At 45.4% G+C, this 21,905-nt stretch overlaps 1 protein-coding gene across 10 annotated transcripts in view; it reads right to left on the reverse strand.

Moving 5' to 3' along the window:
* Positions 1 to 21,905, reverse strand: part of Ap1b1 (adaptor related protein complex 1 subunit beta 1) — a 65,625-nt gene that overhangs the window by 15,711 nt on the left and 28,009 nt on the right. For 6 of the 10 annotated variants that reach the window (XM_033762302.1, XM_033762305.1, XM_033762301.1 and 3 more), the window contains exons 2-10: positions 17,995 to 18,057; positions 10,572 to 10,707; positions 9,592 to 9,837; positions 8,314 to 8,504; positions 7,205 to 7,426; positions 4,096 to 4,216; positions 3,471 to 3,566; positions 2,504 to 2,619; positions 2,009 to 2,174 (exon numbers count right to left, since the gene is read on the reverse strand). In XM_033762302.1, coding sequence (XP_033618193.1) covers positions 2,009 to 2,174; positions 2,504 to 2,619; positions 3,471 to 3,566; positions 4,096 to 4,216; positions 7,205 to 7,426; positions 8,314 to 8,504; positions 9,592 to 9,837; positions 10,572 to 10,679 — 1,266 coding nt within the window. In that variant the 5' untranslated portion in view covers positions 10,680 to 10,707; positions 17,995 to 18,057. Of the gene's footprint in view, positions 1 to 2,008; positions 2,175 to 2,503; positions 2,620 to 3,470; positions 3,567 to 4,095; positions 4,217 to 7,204; positions 7,427 to 8,313; positions 8,505 to 9,591; positions 9,838 to 10,571; positions 10,708 to 14,153; positions 14,166 to 17,994; positions 18,058 to 21,905 lie in introns of those variants that run through there. The other 4 variants (XM_033762308.1, XM_033762304.1, XM_033762310.1 and 1 more) reach the window with 1 other exon arrangement.

The raw sequence follows: 21,905 nt of genomic DNA on the forward strand, positions 1-21,905 counted from the left end.
AGAAAAGAGAATGCCCATGACAAGATCTCAGCCTCATTCATATCAGAAAATGCAAACAAAACTACACAGAAGTTCCCCTTGCTGTCTACGAGACTGGTAGAAAGGAACTGCGCAGATGTACTTGGCCAGCAAGCAGGTAAGGAAAGAGTGATCTCATCTGAAATGGAAAGTAAACCCGAACAATCTGTACACCATGGGAAATTAGGCAAACAGTTACTCTCATCTCAAATGCACAGCCCTTCTCTCCCAGCACACTGCTTAAGGATTTACCCTCCAGACGTACATGTAGTTGTACATCACACAGCCTGTCACAGCCATACTTCTTAAAAGAACCAGAGGAGTGGACACCTAAGTATCTATCAAGGTTAAATAAAACAAATTAATAAAGGCATGGCCTTCAAGATCTATTTTAAGGGGAAAAGGTCAGGTGTTAAACAATTTGAATTTGCTCAGTACCAGGAGCATTTAAAAATAAATGAGAAGGAAATATACACACAGATGCACATGGGCAATCTCCATTATTCATGGAGTCCATATCTGTGAATTTGCTTACTTCTAAAATCTACCTGTAGCCTTCAAATCCATGCCGATGGTGTTTCTGCGGTCATTTACAGCTACAGGCAGAGCAGTGAAGACATGACTGACTGACACACACAAATACAGAGCTGAGGTAAGACAAGGCAGTGCTCAGTGCTCATGTAAACAAGCATCCTTCCATGACGACTGAATGCTGCATTTTTCCACATCTCTGAACTTTTTGTTGATGATTTCCTTATCTAAAATTACTCCCAAGCACAGCGCTGAAGTGCTTGCCCGTTGGTTTGAAGCACAAGAAGGCTATGATGTATGGCTTATAGAGACAATATATGTGTTAGCCTGTATTAACTCAGGCCATGAGTCCAATGTTAAGCAAAATACCTTTAAGGGCTGGGGATTTAGCTTAGTGGTTCAGCTGCCTGCCTTGCAAGCTCAAGGACCCGAGTTCGATTCCCAGTAGCCCCCACAAATCTTTAAGATGTCTTTAAATACACATAGAACAAGGTCACGTATCAATCAGCTGACAAAAATGTGCCCAGACACTCACAGGAACCTACTGTACTTTATATAGTACTTCTCCTGGAAGCAAGAGTTCCATACTCACTAATTTAGTGTTTGCAGTGATACAGAACAGAAGCACCATGGATAAAGAGAACTGACTGCATATGAGTCTGTGTGTGCACATGTATATGTATGTGTGGGGTGATCTACCAGTGTATTCATGGAGTTTCCACAAGTACTTGGAGGAAAACAAGCTGGTGACCTCTGGGAGGAGTAAAGTGGTAGGAGACTTTTCACTATATATTCTTCTTTACCTTCTCAATTTTTTTGTTTTGTTTTGTTTGAGACGGGATCTCACTATGTGGTCCAGGCTTACAAATGTCCTGCTTCAGCCTCTCAAGTACTGAAATTACAGGCATGTTCCACCACACTTGGCTTACCTTTTTTAATTTTGTTTTTTGTTTGTTTGTCTGTTTTAGACAAGGTTTTATTATGTAGTTCAGGCTGACCTTGAACTCACTATGTAGTCCAGGCTGGCCTAGAACTCATGGCAATCCTCAGCCTCCCCAGTGGTAGGATTATAGGCACGTGTCATTATGCCCAGCTCTTTTTCAATTTTTTTTTTTCTTTTTGGTACCAGGGATCGAACTTGGGACCTTGCATTTGTGAGGCAGGCAGTAGAACCACTAAGCTAAATCCCCAGCCCTCTTTTCAATTTGGAACCAAGTCAATATATTACCTATCCAAAGATAAATATAAAACGGAAACAAAACCAGAAACTTTCCTTGCACACCATCAAGACTATCTCCCATGCTCCCCAAGGCACTGCCCGGGGGAGAAAAGAGGCCACACTGGTAATACATCACTGGCAGTATGAGGGGAGGGTTTCAGAAAAGGATGAGCCACACTGGGTCAAAATCCCAGTCATGATTACCGCTGTGGCCCGACTCTACCTGCATGAAAGGCTTACCTGGGTGCTTTCGTCATGGAAGCCCTCAAGGAAGCTCTCCAGCAGCTCATCTGCATTGTCAATCCGCTCGGCATACTCGCCCACAATCCAGATCATGGCAGCCCGGGCCTCAGGCTCATCCAGAGAGTCAAGGTTCTCACATAGCGTGGCAATCACACTCTCATACCTAGGAGAACAGGACTCAGCGGCACATGAACAGGAAAAGGCCCACAAGGGCCAAAAGAGGCAGGCAACTGTCTTGTAAGATCCCGAGAGGTGGTGAGGAGAGGGGAATCTGAGTTTTATCTGCTACATGTTAGCTCTTATCTTGACCTGGGGAGCAGAGGAGGACCAGTCCAGGGAAGAGAAGGGTAAAAAGGGTTTCTGATGAGAATGCTGCTGTGGCAGAAAGGAACAGGGTAGGGGAGAGGCTCCCCTTTCTTCTCCTCCCCACTACAGTACTCTGTCCTCAAGCAGAGCCACACTGCCCTCTCACTTCAAGGGATGAGCACCTACTTGTTGGGGTACTTGCGGAAAATGTCCTTAATGACCACAATGGCTTCCTGGACCACATAGTTGACTTTGGTCTGGATGAGATCGAGCAGTGTGCTCACACAGCGTTCCGCAGATTGCTTTGTGGAAAGAGGAAGGGGATGTGGGTATGATCTTGCACCTCATTTCCAATATAACTGTTGACCATGTCTGGGCCAAAGGGCCTAAGTTATTTCTTGTCCACCCCTCATCATAGCAGAACAGAACATTCTCCCCTGATAATGGGGGGCGGCACAGTAATTACCAAACGATGGCCCCTGCACTGCAGGGACAACCAGACTATAGAGAAGCCAGAGGCAGCACTCCTAAGGGCAAAGAGCTCTTCAAAGATTCTCTGGGCCAAGCCTTGAGAGCAGTGACTCCCCCAGTCTGACATCACCTCTCTTATGTGTTTCATAAAATGAGCTCTTGTGACCAAAAACACTCACAAAATCTCTGCTTGAGCCAGCTGTTCTGCCTTTATTCCCAACACACTATGCTAATGGCCCAGTGGAAAAGAGTTCTCAGGATGGCTATCACAAACAATAAGGGGAAAATACCTCAAGATCCTCTAGCCAGCACTGGGCCCATTTAAGAGGAGCCCACCTTAGTAGTCAAGGAATATCTCCCCAAGAAAAGAACATGAGGATGAAATGCTAGGCACAAGGTCTGGAGCGGCCTGGTGATCTTGAAGAAAGTCTCGTGGGCAGGTGAATCAGGATACCTGCCTGTGCAGCCAGGCAGAGTCCCTACCCCAGAGCTTCATCAAGTGAAGCTAAGTCTACAGTGAAAAGAAGCCCAACTGAATCTGCACTTTGAGGGCTCCAGTGGTGACTCTGAATCCTTTCTGGACCACAAACATGTGGTATAATCTGCTAATATCAGACCATTTTCCTGTTTTGAGCCTTTTTCCCCCTTTCTGGCTATAGACAGAGTCCCAGAGCCTCCTCACCTCCACCTTGATGGCACAGCGGCCAATGGCACGCACAGCTTTCCTTACAAAATCCACATCCACTTCTGTTGCATACTCTTTCAGCTCTGCCAACACCTATGACCCAAACAGAGAAAATGGGTTGGAGGATGCCTGATGAGGTAGCCTCTGGAAACACTCGGGGTAATGGGAATCCAGAGACCTGGAGAATTATGGGATTGTTTCCTGCTCAACATAGAAGGCCCAGGGGAGGGAAAGAGTGGCCAGATGCCTCAAAAGGAAGGAAGGGAATAATAAGCTGGCAGGGCTGCACAAGCCTTGTTTTAGCTTCCTTTTTTGTGTGTGTGGTGCTGGGGATTGAGCCTAGGTCTCTATGCTAAGCAGGTACTCTAGCACTAGCTGTTATCTTCAGCCCTAACTACCACTTTTTAATGGATGGATGATAGGTAATAATAGGGAGAATATTCTTTAGTAACAAAAATTACAGGTTTTTACATGCTTACCAAGCTACAGGCCTCATGCTTAATACCTCCATGGAATGAACTGCTGATAGAAAGAATGATCAGCTGACCCAGAATGCACAGCCAGTTGGTGATGGAGCTGGACAAAACTACAGCTTGTGCCCTAACTGCCACACTCTGTGTACCTGGGCAATGTTGGCCTGGGAAGCCAGGCGGATCATGATGTCTAGCTTCTCCAGCTTCACATAGATGGGATCATTGTACTTCACAAAGAACACCTTCATCTCATGCTTCAGGATCTCAGGCCTGATAGAAAAGTAGGATGTCAGGATAGGAAAGAAAAAGCAAGGCATAAGCCCCATGAGAAAACCCTTACAACATGTGCTGGGACATTTCTAGGATCTTAAGTGGAGCCTGATATGCAGGAAAACAAAAACACCACCACAGCCTCACACTTCTGGCCAGAGGGCCCCTAACAAGCCTGAGCTACCTGGCTACTGCCTACCTCAGCACATCTCAGGAAGGGAAAAAGAGGGCAGCAGGCACCTGGCGAGGGTTCCAACCTCTGACCTCAGGCCTCTGTCTCTCACCCAAGATATAGGAAAGTGTTACCACCACAGGTCTGAGTCTGCTAGTCTCGAAAGGCCTAGGGGGAACTCAGATGTTGGAGGGTGTTCACACTGCTCCCGGAGTGGGAAAGTTGGTTAGGGTGCCCAGGCTATTTGTACAAACAGCATGGTTTAGGCTCAACACCTTTCTTTCTCAGAGTCTGAAATTTGAAGGAGATTGAAACTTTGGGTGCTGAGTCTCAATTAGACACTCCTGGACGGAAATGCTCTACACATTTTGTTTGTTTGTTTTTTGAGACAGGGTCTCACTATGTAGTTTGAGCTGGCCTTGAACTCACAGCAATCCTCCTGCCTCAGCTTCCCAAGTGTTGAAATTACAGGTCTGTGCCATCATGCCTGGCCTGTACATGTTCTGTAATTCACGGCTAGAGACAAGATATGCTGTATGTGATTCCCTCATCCAGAGTGGGAGGAACTGTATGGATGTTTCTTATGTGTTGCTCCAGATTTCATCTGTGTCTTTCTCCCTTATGAGTCAGTTGTGTGTCCTTACTAGGTTACTATTACAAAACTCAGCCACGAGTATAACTATGTGCTAAGTTCCATGAGAGTTGCTAGTGAGTCTCTGAGCATGGGGGTGGTGCTGGGGATCCTGACACAGACACTTACAAACAGGCCCATTGTGAGAGTCAGACTTGAGGCCCTGGCACAATGGATGCCTGTCTCAAAGGTGGCACTTACTACACAGGAACTGTCACCAGCCCAGCACATTTGTGTGCACCATTGCTCCTCCCACAAAGGCAATGCCCTTCTGACCTCAACTGGAATCTCTATAACATTTTTTTTAGACAAGGAAACCTCACAGAGGTCACATCTAACAAAAGCAGGAGCAAGGCAACAGTCATCACCCAAACTCCTACTTCTATGCCCTTTCTAGAACAGAAACCAAAAACATAAAAACAAAACTCAAAAATATCAAGGTTTTCTCCTATCACTAGGAAAAGGGATGAAGACAGAGGGTAAAGATGAGGCAGAGAGACGAGGTACCTATGTACTTAGTGCTGCTGTGCAGGCTGCAGGGAGGGAGGTCCTGGCCAAGTGAGCAGCCTCTGGCATGCTGGGGGTGGGGTGGGGACAGGGACCTTAGGCTGAGTAACAGGAGGATGATTTCTGCAATCAGGACTTGACAAAAACTGCCCAATCACGTGTCAGGGCTGTGCTGGGTCGTGTCTGGGCAACACAGGCAATTTCTTAAAGAGATTTCTCATGATAAACATAGCATAGGGAGCCTTCCACTCTGATCTAGACCTAGAAAGCCCTATACCTTATTAAATTCAGTGACACAAGAGCACTGGGTATAAAGACACACACCACAACTTTGAAACTCATTGCTTATGAAGCATTTTTGTACCTCCTAAATCTTAACAAATATTTCAGTTCCATCAATTATTTCTGGGACTCCAAGTGTACTAAGAACCGACCAATGGTTCAAGAAGGATGCGTTACTTTCCAAGGAGGATGTGTTACTTGAATGAATTCAAGTGGCTCTTCTCTGTGTTGCCCTGATCCCAGCAACAGGGCCTGCTGCAACTTATGAATATAAAATACTTAGCTGCTACTTCCAAATCCTGATTGCTGAGTGACCCACTAGACCAAAAAGGCTGGGAGTAGAGCAGGAGGCTAATTCCACCCCAGTGCTGCTGGGCTCTCTCTCAGAGCTACCTCAGAGGAAGGAAGAGGTCATTCCAGACAACCCTCAGACCCAGGGCTGCTCAATGTATTTAATTTTTTTTTAGTTTTTATTTTTTGAGACAGGGTCTTGCTCATGTAGTTCAGGCTGGTCTTGAACTCACTATGTAGTCTAGGCTGGCCTTAAATTCATGGCAATCCTCCTGCCTTAGCCTCTAGTGTTGGAATTATAGGTGTGTGCCACCATACCCAGCTTATTCAATGTATTTCAGCCCTCCCCGCACCTCTTGGAAGATGTAGCTTTATGCAGCAACCCTGAGGAGGAGGAGGAGGAAATGGGCTACACAGCATTCTGCCGACTTTGCTTTATACCCCCCAGGCCTCAAGGCTGTGCAAAAGTTCCTCACCATCTCCTCACTTCAATCCATCCATCAACCCATCCACCCATCTATTCAACCAACCAGCCAGACAACATGCTGAGTCCTTTCAGATAGGCCTAGGAACCAGCACCTGGAAATAGCTGTGGACTCTGGCTAAACATCACTCACTAGATGCGGGGAAAAATATGTTTAAAATAAAAGACACAAGCATGGTGGCACATGCCTGTAATCTCATGAGTTTGAGGCCAGCCTGGGCTACACAGTGAGTTCAAGACCAGCCTACACTACAAAGTGAGACCCTGTCTCAAAAAAACCAAAACAAACTATCATCTTTCAACCTTGACTAAACCTACAGACTCTGTCCCCAGGCAAAATGCCTGTGTGCATCCACACAATTTTTTTTTTTTTTTTTTGAGACAGGATCTCACTATGTTAAGCTATTTTTTTTTGAGACAGGGTCTTGCTATGTAGTCCAGGCTGGCCATAAACTTGCAGCGATCTTCCTGCCTCAGCCTCCCAAGTGCTAGGATTACAGGCAAGGGCTACTACAACCAGCTAACTAAGGTAATCTTTAGTCTTCTTGCACAGGTCAGTTTCCCTTGAGTGCCTGTTCCCAGGGGTATGCACTATGGACATGTGTGTGGCAGCCTAGGTACCTTTTCTGCACGATGAGATTAATGTTACGCAGGGCCACGTACTGCAGCTCTGGCTCAGCTGACAGCAGTGTGACAAGAGGTGGAGCCAGCTTCTTCAGCAGTGTACCATAGTAGTCCAGGTCCTTGGACAACATCTCCATGAACTTCATCAGCACCTTCACAGCCGACAGCACCACAGCAGAGTTGGCATGGGAAAGCCTGGGTGTGACCCGCTCACAGATGCTAGGGTCCAGGGGTTCCAATCAGGTAAAGAAGAGACAGAGAAGAGAAAATGTCCTGTTTTTAGTTGTCAAAATAACATGTCTTCTGTATAAGGAAGATCTAGATTGTGGGTCTGCAGCCTGCTAACTGACCCCAAGCAGGATCAGGTTACTCTGAGCTTCAGTTTTCTCATTCATAAAACCAAGATTATGATAACTGCTTCACAGGATTGCTGGGGACTTAAGTGAAACAACACATGTAAAGAATGACCACAATAGCTGAGCAATTACAGGTGAACACCTGTAATCCTGCACTGTGATATACTAAGGCAAGGAGGATTGCAAGTTTGAGTTACTATAAAAAGTAAAAAGGAGTTGAAGATGCAGCTTAGCGAGAAGGCCCTGGGTTCATTCCTTAGTACCTGGGATGGGGTGGGGGCGTAATCAAGTCAGATGAGTCTCAGCTGGCAACATGCACAACTCCCTCTACCTATTAATCTAGAGTCTCCTCATTTGTAAGACGGTGGACAATAATGCAACGTCCTTCAGAATTGCTTTAAAGATCATACAGTATGCAGAAAACATTCAGCAGAAGCTCAGATACTCAGAATTCAGCAAGCAGTGGCTCTCTTGCTATTCATCTCCTGACTTGGCCAGGTGACTAGGGTCTTGCCAGGTTCCAGGTCAGGCCCCGTCTGTGTCACAGCAAGCAGCAAGCTGACTACCTGAAGCCACACTGGAGAGATAAGAAGTGGACTGGCTCCCGCCAGGTGTGCCTGAGCACCGTGTACAAGGCAAGGCCCTGGGAAGCAGCCTACTCAGGCCTGAGGCTCAGCTCATGGCTGGAGCTTCTAGAGAACTGGCAGGGCTCTAGGTCTGGCAGAGCTGGCAAACATGATGCTTGCTCACCTTTGGGCCTCACGGTCGTCCTTGGGAGTGTAGTTAGCCAGGCAGTCCAGGATGAAGATCTGGCCCCACTCAGTGCACTCGTTCAGGGCTGTCAGCAGCTTGTTGATGGACTGTGGATTCAGGTCAAGCAGGTTGCTGCTGGGGTGAGACTCAGCGATCTCTGAGAGGGCAGCCACTGCGTTTGCTACCACCTGGTTGGGAAGGGAGAAGGAAATGAGGCTAAGGATGCTGCTCCTGGCCCAGGGGAGAGGGGCTAATGACTTTGGCAGGTCAGACGTGGGACATCCTGAAAGGTGTATGACCCTACACATAAAGTCTAGAGCTTTGAGATGCACTCCAAGCACTCACCCTGCAGACTCCTCTATAAATTAGAATTAAAATAAAGGCATCTACCACATAAAAAACAAGACACAACAAAAACAAAAACCAAGAAAGCTGCAGTTCCAAGTGCTGATAGTAAAAAGCATTCCAGCTACCTAAACCTACAGCACCCATCTACCAGTAACAGCAACTCACTCAGTGGTTGTCCACTAAACTTTTCAGATCTAGCCACTTCCACAAGAGCAGTACTATACATATATGGTCTGCATCGTTTTCAGTTTTTCCCTATGACAAGCAATGTTCTTGTGACAGTCACTGCAGTGTCTGCTTAATGCCCATGAGTGAGTAGTGTTTTTGTGGGATATATGGTGGGGACAGCTGACCCCAGGGGTTTGTGTTTGCATTTCATTCTAAACAGGCCCTGCCACATGTCCTGTCAAACTGCTGCCATCACTGTGGGGAAGGAGACTGGAGTTCCCACCCAGTCATGCTATGCTAGTTCAAGGGTGACTCTCTACAACCCTAGTGAAAGGGGAGAGAGCCACATGTTCAGAGCTTACAGATAGTGCTGGTGAGGAAATGGTGACAATGAGAGTGAGTGGAAGGGGAAGCAGAGCATAGGAACTGATTGCACGCTTACTGTGAACCAGGCCAGGCCAGGCATACTACCTACCAGCACTCTTGCTAGCTACAGACAGTGAGGTCCATCTCACTGAAGAGGGATGTGGAAGGTTAGGCAGCTTGTCTGAAGTTATGCAGCTAGCTAAGACTGAGAAGGGAGTCCAAGTTTAGTCACAGCGTGGCAGCCGAACCACCACAAGGCATAAGAACAACCAGCCCATACAGAAGGTATCCAACTACTAGAAACTGGGGACTGCCTGGCAAAGGTTCAAACCAAGGTCTCCCCAAGTAACTCAGGAGGTAGTAGAGCTGCCATGCTGAGTGGCGTTGGCATACCATGGGGTTGGAGTCGGAGATAAGGTCCTTAAGGGTGTCCAGGAAGCCCTGATCCTCCACCAGCTGGGCATTGATGTCATGGAGTTTGGCTACGCACACAGCTGCTGTCTTGCGCACATATGGGTCCTCATCCTTCAAGCACTTCCGGAGTGGCTCGCATAAGTACTCTGTGATCTTGTCAACTCGGATGCAGCCCATGGTCCGCACAGCTAGGGCCCGGATGAGGGGGTTGGGGTCCTCGCAGTCCTGAGGAGAAGTAGCCATTGGCCAGGGGCAGAGGTGAGCACTATCAAGAGGCTGCTGTGGGATCTCCATCAAGGTAAATGTCACGTAACAGACACTGAGCATTTGTCAGATACTATGTGAGGGGGTCTGCACATCATCTCTGATCCTCACAGCAGACTTAACAATACTGGCCCAAATTAACAGGTGAGGAAGCTAAGAATCTCAGGAAGTTCACCATGTCACAGAGCAGAGCCATGATTCAAACCCACATCCACCTAGATAACAACCCTCAGTCTTTCCCCTCCCACAGAAACACTCATTTATAGTATGTGAATATGAATGAGCCAGTGAAACCAAGGCTCCAGTGCCTGCTTTGCTTCTCATCTGGAGATCAGAAATGTAGAAAGGGGCAGTCCAGAAGGAGAACAGAGCAGTCCTCAGATGCTGCTGAGTCCTGCTCTGCCAAAGGATGCAGAACAATTCCTACCACCTTCCAGGGCATGAGGGACCAACAGGCCTGGTACAACCTCATAGAGAATTAGTAAGGCTGGGCCTTGACAGAGGAGTTTCTGGAGAGAGAGGGAGCCATCTGCTGGAGGAAGAAATCCTTAGCCTATGAGGCAGAGACAGCCTGTCAGGCAAGGAGCCTATTTGCCTATTTTCACTCAGGGTGACAGGATGCACCTCAAATAAAACCTAGGGAACATGAAGCAGTGAACAGCATTTGCACCCCGTTCCACCCAGCTTCTACTCACCTTCACAAACGTGTTGACAGCCATAATGGCCATGTCAGGCTGACTCTTGGCATAATTCATCAGGTACAGGTATACCAGCTTCTTTAGCTCTAGGTTGTCGGTCTGCATGCAGTTCACCACATCAGGGAAGAGGGCACTGAAAGGTCAAGATGGTGTCAGCAGAAATAGGCTGAAGACAGGAAGAGGAATATTTTTAGGCAGCTAAAATCTTAGGGGCAAAGGGACAGTGAGCAGGAAGGAAGCAGAAAGATAAACAGGACTTCCTGATAAAAGAAAGGCATTGGCTATGCAGTTACCACAAACGTTGGACAGAAAAAAATGGCAGAGGAAAAAAAATTTTTTTAATACTGGGGATTGAGCTCAGGGCCTTCACACTGAGCTACATTCCCAACAGTTTATTTATTTATACTTTTTTGAGACAGGGTTTTGCTAAGCTGCCCTGCATGGGCTCATATTTGTGATCTTCCTATCTCAGCTTCCTACAATGCAGGGATTACAAGCAAGCACCAGCGTATCTGCCCAAAGACTGACTTTTTTGTTCTTTTCATGAGCTCTGGAGCCTGTCAAACCTAGCTCTGCGTCTTGCTAGTTGTATGGTGCTGGGACACTTCCTTCAGCCTGAGTTTATTTCCTTGTTTGTAAGAAATGTGCAACACAAACTCACTTCAAGGATGGGGCTGTAACTCAGTGATAAAGCACTTGCCTATGCATTCATGAGGCTTGGAATTGATTCCTAATATCAGAAAAAAAAGAAAAACTCATGTTACAGGGCCCTTGTAATAATTAAACAAGACAGCATACTTTAGGTATATGGAAGTGTTCTGCAGGGTCACAAGGAAGAAAAGATGAGTCATGCTGTTTTCACCACAAGGGCCAGCTCTGGTATCCACTAGGAAACAGCAAAATATGTATGGTGCGATATGCTATATGGCACCAAGACTGTGGCACACTTCACCTCATCTAACATTCCTGAGAAGCCAGGAGAGCATCCTCACTCCAAGATGATGCTAAAATTCAAAAATGAAAACTTGCCCGATGAGCCAAGTCTGACCCCATATATTACTACACTGGGTAGTATATGACACCCAATGGTCCCAGAGTCACAGTCTGTCTGTCTGTCTGCCTGTCTGATCTTCAAACTGAGCTACATTCCCACCCCTTTTTATGATTTTCAGATAAGGTCTTGTTAAGTTGCTCAGGGTGGGCTAGAACTTGCAATCTTAATGCCTCAGCTTCCTGAGTACTGGGATTACAGGCAAGTGCCACCACACGTGGTACACAGCCTTTCTTGAGACATAAAAAATGTTTACAGATCAATTTTCTATCTCTGAAACCATCACCTCCCTTCTCCTCTCCCCCTCATACTGGAAACTGAACCCAGGGCCTTCACCTCTAAACTTTTTTTATTTTTTATTTGAGACAAGGTCTCATTCAGTTGCTCCAATTTGTGATCCTGCCTCAGCCTCCCACATACAGGGATTACAGGCATGAGCCACTGTGCCTGGCTCCCCTCTTGATTCATGTTTTTAATGGCAAGGACATGGCAACCTAGAGACCTAAGAGGTCTGACGGAACTTCCTGAGCCCCAACAAGCAGGAGTTCAGCTGGAGCAGAAACGGGTGGATCACGGTGATGATGACACACCAGGAAGAACTGGGAACAAAGGAGGAGGGAGAAGTGCTGATGAGCCTGACTTGCTCTCTGAGGCCTAAGCAAGGTCTTTCAAGGGAGAAAAACAAAGATGTTTCCTTTGTGAGATGACAGCAGTGTTCTGGCTGAAGGAGAGCGGCTTTGTTCTAGAAGGAATCAGACTTGGGAGGAGGCCCAGCCTTCCAGCAAATGCTTAATACTTTGGTACTGTGTCATCAGTAGTCTCTGTATAACTGCTTCTCATGAGTTGTTGCAGGAGAGCCTCGCTGAAGAATGAGCAATAGGATGGGCAGTCCATGGGGAAGTCTGGAGCAGTGCGATTGTGATGTGGGACCTGGAAAGATGGGGAGCTGCCCCACATCAGCACCAGGCCCCTGAGACATGGAGCTGGGCAACATGAGCACACAGAAGAAAGGGTCTGGGCAAAAGCAACCTAGATTTGGATTGCAGAAGGGTTGGGCCTACTCACAGATTGGCCATTAACCAATGACTGGTCATTTTCCTCTTTCTTTACCTTGTTTCTCTGGCAGCTAAAAACAGCACTGCTTATCATGGGAATTGAAAGAAAATATTAAAAAAATATATCTGAAAGTGTTCTGTGGATTCTCCAACACTGTGAAAATATTAAGTTGTCATAAAATCTGTCCCATTTTTAGGTACTTTAGTAAGATGGGTGGGTAAAAACAAATGAGCATAACATAAGAAGAGTGTAGATTCAGAGAACTAATGCTGAGTTCAGAGTAGTAGCACAGTGATGGGGAAGGCAATGGGAAGGAGGTGGCCCACACAGGTAGCCAGGTGTCGTGGTACACACCTGTAATCCCAGGACTTGTGAGGCTGAGGTAGGGGGACTGCCAGTCTGAGGCTAGTCAGGGTTGGGCTAGCCAAGCCTACACAGTGAGACTCTGTTTCAAAAAATAAAACAAAAACCAAAAAAAGCCCAACCAACGAAACAAGGAAGGAGCATGAGGGGAGACACGGGTCCCTAGGTACCCTAAATGAGAGATCTGAACTGGATCTAAGCTATGAACCTCGGATTTTTTTTTTTTTTTTCCGAGACAGGGTCTTACTGTATAGTTCAGACTAGCCTTGAACTCATAGTGAACCTCCTGCCTCAGGCCCCCCCCAAAGTGATGGGATTATAGGGTATGTGCCACCACACCCAGTAGGTGGGTTTTAAATGAAGGGAAAACAGGGTGGGCAAATGGGCATTCCAAGCAGCACTAAAGCAAAAACAGAAAGTACAGCAGCCATTCTACATGTGATTTACTCCATTAAATACAAACTTAAGGTTGCAAACTGTTGGCAAATTAGAGAAATTCAATCTGTAGGTATGTTTACTTGGACCACACTGTATATTTAAACACACACACAAAAGAGGTGCTTTAAAATGAAAAATCCACATTTCCTGTTCTTTTAAAAAATCAGGTTCATCTTCCCCAGCCAGCAGCAATCCTCTGGAGCTTCTGAGAGGGCTCCCACTATACCCACTCTGTCGCCTGAAGTCTTTTCAACCCACTCCATTCCATTATCACCTGATCCATCAGCATTTGAGCTCATGACTCTTTTGCAGACAAAACCTTCAGTATGGAAAGAAGGTTCATGAAAGGAGCTATACGAGGGGAGATGTAGGCCCCTAAGTACCCTAAAGAAACGATCTGAACTGGGGCCAAACTATAAGCCCATCCCTATCAGCCAGCATCTGGCTGCCACCCACCCTACTCCTGCCTACCTGACATCTTTGCAGCATTTGAGCTCATGACTCTTTTGCAGACAAAACCTTCAGTATGGAAAGAAGGTTCATGAAAGGAGCTATACGAGGGGAGATGTAGGCCCCTAAGTACCCTAAAGAAACGATCTGAACTGGGGCCAAACTATAAGCCCATCCCTATCAGCCAGCATCTGGCTGCCACCCACCCTACTCCTGCCTACCTGACATCTTTGCCCACAGGGATCGGGAGATCATAAAGATCCTGAGGGAAATAAAAAAGCACAGGCAAGGCCTGCTCTGCCAGACTGCTAAAAACAGAGGGAATCAAAGCTCTCCTCAGCTATCTCACTCCACTATAGCCCTCAAGGCTGAATGTAATGGAACCTGGGTACTTAGGATTTGTGATGAGAGGACAGGACTGGATGGATCTCACATATAAGCTTTTCCTATTTTCCTAAATCTGGAATTCAAACAGCTTGCTCACAGTTTCAATTCCTGAGCCACAAGTGGTTGCTCAGACAGCTCATAAAATGGGCATTCAGCTCCCCTGAGTAAGTAATAAATTGTTCTTAAGAACTTGATGATGTGGAAAAAGGAAACGAGGACACAGAGTTGTTTTAGGCTTTACCAGAGCCAGTGCCTGCTAAGAGGTTAGAAAAGCAAGGTGCACTTCCTCAGCCTTCCTTTGAGCCTGGCGCTACACTTCCACGCCCTCTATTATTTCATCTTCACACCAACTCTGCATTTCCCATTTTACAGATGAGCAAATGGAAGCTGTAAAAGCCACATGGCTAGTAGGTGACACACACCAGATTCAAAACCAGATCCGTCTTTCCAAAAACCCTGCTGTAAATCCCTATCCTTCGGCCTACCCAGATACTCCTTCGCCTCTCTTCACCTGTTTCTTCACTTATCCTCTCTCCCTTGACTGCAATGCTGAATCCTCTCACTGAACATTCAGAAGTGAACTGTTCCTCAGCATGCCTCGCACTCAGTGTTCTGTGTTAAGGGAGACTGCTATTATTATTAATCTACCATGTGACTCTTTGCCCTATTTTGTAGAGTGACGTTACCTGTGGTAGAGGTGAGCAGGGACTATTACGTGAAGGAAAGTGCTGAGAAAGTTCTAGGTGAATTTACTGTGAGAAAAAAGGAAAGCCAGTAGGCTTTTATCATGACTTAACAATGTGGTGCTCAGTAGAGAACCTGAGATGAAAGACAGCAAATGTGGTTAATTAAAAACAATCAAAGCACAGCCCCAGGGAAGGCTGCAATAAGGATATTGCTCAATGAAGCCAGGAGGAATCTGAAGATCTTGCAGTTCAAATTTACCAAAGAACACGTGTCTTTCTCCTGCAAGACTGTGAGAGGCTGTGTTTGCTTGGTCTGGGATCCAACAGACCAGTCCTTGACCCTAGACTCCTCTGCCAGGCAGCTTGTGCTTTACTCAGTGTGTGGCCAGATACAATGCAACTGCAGTCAATTAACGGGTCTAGGCCCAAGGCTGATGGGTGAATCCACATCTGACTGCTTCTGAAATGTCTCCCTCCTCTAACAGGCTCCTAAATCCAGTCAGTCATCAAGTTCACCTCCTCAACTACATAAAAGGCCTTCAATCCCTCCTCCTTCAGGCACCAGGACAATTCCTGTGAGCTGTGGGCCAGGTCTCCCTACCTCCCTTCAGCTTTTCTCCCTTCCATCCTTTATTAGATTCTGCCTTCCTTGCTTAAAAACTGACTGATATCAGATGCCAGATCTAAACATGAACATCTCTCTCCAGACACTCTCAAAAGAAAACTTACACACACAAAAAAAACTCATCGCTGACATTCTTGTTACCCTAGCACTAAGCTCACATCCCTAGTCTGGCTCATCAGGCCCTGTTCCACTTATACCTCCACACCTCTCTTGCTTTTTCTTGCATCATCCTCTTTGGCAAGTTGTACTCAAGACCTTTCCTTTCCCTTTTCCAGAATGAATCATGAGCACATCACTCACTCCTTCCTCTTCCCTATACTCCTTTACCTGACTAGCTCCAAGTGGAGTTTTTCTAAAGCCCCACTGTACCTACCACTCATTAGTGTGGTTACTGATAAATATACGGTTTTCCCAGCTCCACCTAAAGCAGAGCCAGGTCAGAGATCTTGCTTGTCTCTTCCACTGTACATGACAGGTGCTCAATTAAAGAAAACTATAGTCAAGTGTAGTGCAGGACACCTGCAGTTTCAGCTACTTGGGAGGCTGAGGCAGGAAGATCACTTAAGTCTAGGAGTTCAAGGCCAGTCTAGGCAACATCGCCAAATACCATCTTTTATTTTTAAAATTTTTTTTCTTTTATTGAGTTTATTGGTACATTTTAGGTATACCGTACAATTACGTTCATTATTGGGATATTGTACCTTTACATGACAGGTCTTGGTTCTCATTTTTTTCCCCTTGTCCGTGCCCTCCCTTCACCCCCTCCTCCCCTCCCCATTTACAAACACTTTATTTCCATTTTTTCATTTTCTCATATTTTTTCTTTTCCCTTATTACCTTTCCCCTACCCTTCCCATTTTCCCTACACCTGTAGCCTTTTTCTTCCTATTTCACATGGTCAACTATATAATTAGGATCGGTCAACTATATAATTAGGATCGCACTATTATAGTTTTTCACACCAGAGAAACTATACGATATTTACACATGTGTGACTTATTTATTTCACTTAGGAATATATCCTCAATATGTATCCCTTTTCCTATGAAGGAATCTAATTTCTCATTCTTTATGGCTGAGTAGTATTCCATTTTATAGAAAAACCACATCTTATTTATCCAGTTTCAGTTGTTTCCAAGTTTTAGCTATTACAAACTGTGCTGCTATAAACATTGGTGTGCATATATCACTGTGGTATGATTCTTTTAATTCTTTTGGAAAGATACCCAGCAGAGGGATGGCTGGGTCAAATGGAACCTCTAGTCCCAGCTCTTTGAGGTATCTCCATATTGATTTCCATAGTGGTTGCACCATAAATACCATCTTTTAAAAACAAGTATGGGTGCAGTGGCACATGCCTATAATCTCAGCAGCTCAGGGGACTGAGGCAGGAGGATTGCAGGTTCAAGGCCAGCCTGGGCAACTTGGCAAAATCCTGACTCAAAATAAAAAATAAAAAGCGCTGGGAATGTAGCTCAGTATGAAAGCCCTAACTTCACTCCCCAGTTCCACAAAAACAAAACCAAAACCAACTGGACCAATAAATCCAATGCCTGCTAAAGGCAGACCTCAGGACCTGGTACAGCTAATTCAATAGGAGACTCTATCTGGTCAGCAGACATGTGTTAATCTCACTTGGAAGGAAGGAAGAAGGGGGAAGGAAAAGCTGGTCAGAAAGGTGCTTACAGGGTTAAAAGCACACTGGTCAGCCAACATCCTCTATTTCCTTAAAAGCAGAAAGAACTTAAATCCCCAATAATATAAGCCTATTTAGCAAATTTCAGGGCACCAACTCAATTGACTTAATGTTGAGTCATTAGACTTTTGAGAAATGTTTATGTTAATGTCAAATGAAAAACAGGATGAGAACTCTGACTGCAACCATGAAAACACATGTCCAAGGATAAGGACCAGGCACACACACACACACACACACACACACACACACACACACACTGTGTAGGACTACTGATAGGACTATGTGTTTTCTTTGCCCCAGGAAAAAATATCATATTTAACTATTTTGAGCTATGGGAAATAAGAGGAGGCTTTGGCAGACTATGTGTTTTCTTTGCCCCAGGAAAAAATATCGTATTTAACTATTTTAAGCTATGGGAAATAAGAGGAGGCTTTGGCGGGGGTCCATACTTGGATCTAAGACTGTTCGCTTCCTCAGTTCAAAGAGCAGCAGTCAATTCCTTACCCCATCAGCAGTTGGACTTTCTGGACCCACAAGGTAAAAGGCCATTCCCACTGTTACCTCTAGGTCTCCAGCCCACCCCTGCTCCCAAGCCCCTGAGAAAGCAGGCAGAAGGGTCAGTCAGGGAAAGAGTAAGATAGGCCCACGATGAACACACACAGTACCTTTCTTGGTCGTGGTGAAATATTTTGAGTCAGTCATTTTGGTCCTTTATCTGTGGTTGGACTCTGCAAGACAGAGAAGAGAGGGGTGACTTTGAGCTGTGTTCCATTTCATTTTCAGTTAGGGTAATGGGGGAAGAGAAAGAGGAGGAAGATCTAGTACACATGAAGTAGGGGAAAATAGCTGCTTATCTCTTTATGGGACCATGGCAGATCACACTGTGGAGAGTAATTCCGAGGAATCCATCAAATGTAATAAATCCATGCATTTGAAAATGCATCTCTTTTGACTCAGCAATTCTAAGAATCTCTCCCACAGAAACATCTGCATCAGGACACATGAGTTTTACCTTTGCTATTCACAACAATGCACCACTGGGAATAACTTAAATGCCCATTAATAAGGAAATGCTTAGGTACTCCACTGGTTAAAAAGCACTCAATAGTTACCACAGCACCCTCATGGTGCCCACCCTGCCTGGCCAGGTTCTAAATGCTTCGCAGTTTTATCCATCCAAGCCTCCTGAGGAGGTACTATCATTACCCTATACAGGCAAATGAGCTTGGGAAAGGCCAAATTCAAGCAGCTAGGGAGGTTTTTTTTTCTCTCTACAACTTTCCCTAAACTTTAAAAATAGAGATATGTACTATTCATCTCTGGACAGGGATAGAATCTACACATTGCAGATTCTACAGCATTCCCCAAGTCTATCTCACCATTTTCTTGAAGCATCTCTTAGGACATATCAAAGTGCAAAATTCATGGTGCAAAGTACTGGCAATAAGAAAAGGAAAGCACCAAAGTTCCTTCCTTCATTCAAAAAACACTACTGAGCAACTACTATGTACTACAATAGTTCCTCTTGTTTTTTTTTGTTGTTGTTGTTTTTGGTACCAGGGATTGAACTCAGGTCCTTGCGCTTGCAAGGCAGGCATCGAACCGCTGAGCTAAATCCCCGGCCCTAATAGTTCCTCTTGATAAAGGAGCCAAGTCACTCAGATACATGATAGAGACTTCTGGAATTGTTCTAAGGTTTAGCAAGAGGGATCATTTACTGAGCCCCTATTAAAGCCAGGGGCCTACAAGCATTATCTCATTTAATCCTATCAGTACAGAAATAGCTTTGAACTCCATTTTAGATGATGAAACAGGGCCAATGATGCCATATAACTGGCTCAAGGTCATATGGCTTATAAGTGGCTGGACTAGGAGACCATCTCAGGTCAACCAAAGCTTAGTGCTTATGCTATATTGACAGGTGCTAAGGACTCAGCCAAAAAACTGAGACTTCCATGGGTAACCTTTAATCTACCTGTGATTTTTCCAACACACAGCCCCACAAACATTTCCTTTCCAGTTATCACTATGTGGGGGCAACATGAAAGGTGATGGTGTGACAGATATGAGGAATCAGGAATCCTTTCATCATCTTTGGAAACTAAGTAACATAGCTCCTCTCCAACCCAGTTGTGTTTTTCCAGGTTTCATTTGTATTCCCAGTAGGATGACATTAGAGATGTCCCCCAACTGAGATTCTGCTTCAGTAATCAATGGGAAACAAATACAGAAGATCTCAGGTTGCCTTAAATTCTTTGTGGATTCTGTTAGAATAAAGGAATAAAAGCTTCACTGACAAAACAGTATTTAAAAAAAGAGATAGAATTCTACTTTCCTCTTGCTTTGCAAAGTTAAAAGGGGAAGAAGGTCCTCCTCTATGGGAAGCGCTGAAAAGAACAGAGACCACATATCTGATGATGCAAGCAAGTCCTGCAGCGAGGCCTCTACTTTGCCGGTCTTCACAGTATGAGGCTGGAGATGGATTCACAAAGGGAGGACCACATGGGCCTGCCATGCAGCTCTGTCCACCTCCCTTTCAGGCCTGGCCCAAACCTCTGAATATGGTGAGTGATCAACTGATAGCTGTTCAAAGAAATGAAAATCCCAGGGAAGCTTAGCCTGTGCTCTGTTACATAAGGAGCCAGCATTTGTTTCTAACAGGAATTTACTTAAACATCTTTTTCCCCCTCCTTGCACACAGATAAAGCCATTTTCTCAGAGAAACCTCACCAACCTAGAGGTTCCTTCTAAAGTTCTGAGAATGAGCAGGTAAAAAAGATAATGGGGTTTCTGCCGTATCATAAAGGCTGCTGGGTTTCAGAAGCCACATTTATTCGAGTATCCAAAGTAGGAGGGTATTCTGTTCTTCAAGGTTAGTTAAATTGAGTGTAAGAAAGGGAATGATTGACAGCAAAAGGAGCTACAACTCAAAGAACCACAAAAAGCAACATATAAACCCTTCCAACATTAAGTCTAGAGGAAAACAAAACCAATAAAAACTATCTCAGAAGTCTAACTTCAGAGATGCTCAGGAGCTCTTTCTTCTACAGAAGAGGAATGAGCCAGGGGCTCCCTTTATCTATAGGTACAATAAACATCATCCGGGGGCCCCAAATTCCCCAGACACAAGCGGCCAGAGACAGATCCATGTCGGTGTCCTATGTAACTGAGCAGAAGGAGGAAGGGGTGAAAAGTTTCTCTTTTTGAAGATTAAAGGATAGAAGCCAGACAGAACACTCATTCTTCAGTGGCTCACAGCTGGAGTTCCAGCTAAGAAGGCTGAGGCAGGAGGACAGCTTGGACCAGAGGTTCAAGGACAGCCTAAGCAACAGGAGACTCTGCCTTAAAAAAAAAAAGGAAGCTAGAGCAACAGTCAGCTGGTCAAACCTGTATGGGTGCCGACAGCACTGCAGGAGAGCTTCTGATGATATGCTAAGCAGAGCTTTTTTTGGGGGGTACCAGGGATTGAACTTGGGACCTTGTGCTTGTGAGGCAGGTGGCGTACCACTCAGCTAAATCCCTGGCTCTAACAGAGCTTTTGATGACACCCCTTTTAGAGGTGCTAAGCAACTTAACTATTCAAACTGGGAACTACCCCATAGTGTGCTAGTGTAGGGTGCTGCTTATTTCTGCAGTATCTATTTCGCAGATCCCTCTGCACAGGGCCCAGTGGAACTGATAATGCAAAAACTGTATCCCTCCAAAGCTGATTTCATATAAGAAATTAAAAGAGAGGAAGGAAATGCCAGGAAAAGTGAAAATTCCATTGAGGTAGAAAGTGACCCCAAAGTACAGGATGAAAAAACAAAAACCCTTACTTCACAGTGAAATCTCTTCCATCCAATCCACTGAGGGAGGCTATCTCCTTGCCTCCTTTCTCTGTTATGAGGTTCCTCACACCAGCTACTACCAGTCAGATGCCAGTGAAAGAGATTTTGTGCTCTCTCTGTAGGAATGGAAAACAACCCTATAGTTCACTCCTAGAGGAGCTTGCACTCATAGAGATATGGGAAAGATGTGTTTTCTTGGCACTGTCAAGCTGTTAACACATACAGCATTTCTACTCCATGGAGGCCAAAGGAGCATGAACCTCATTTGAAAACAGGTGGTCAATTCAGGCAAGGAAAAGCTTAGGGTTTGGATCCCATCTTCAGAAGTAACAGGGAACATTGTAAAAAGCAGTAGTTAAAGGGAATTTTTGGTTAGAAAATGCTTTGGGCAGTGTGATGAGTCATTTGTGTTATGAAGTCTGCATTTTGGGCTGGGATCTCCCTCAATTTTAGCATTTATAGGCCAAGGGATGCCACAAGGGGATGACACAATCAAAATTAAAAGAGAAGCACTCACAACAATTAGTTTTGGCTTTAAGGAGCCACTGTACCTGTCCCCACCTCATGTCAACCTTCACACATCCACAGAAGATTATGATTTTGTTTTTTGTTTTCTGTATCGGGGATCGAACTCGGGACCTTGAGCTTACAAGGCAGGATGCAGAACCACTGAGCTAAATCTCCAGCCCAGAAGATGATTCTAATGCCACAGCCCAGAACAAGTTCCTGTTAACATCGAACATCGA

Source organism: Fukomys damarensis, unplaced genomic scaffold (assembly GCF_012274545.1).
Source record: "Fukomys damarensis isolate Sample0158 unplaced genomic scaffold, DMR_v1.0_HiC HiC_scaffold_12, whole genome shotgun sequence".
Classification (NCBI taxonomy): domain Eukaryota; kingdom Metazoa; phylum Chordata; class Mammalia; order Rodentia; family Bathyergidae; genus Fukomys; species Fukomys damarensis.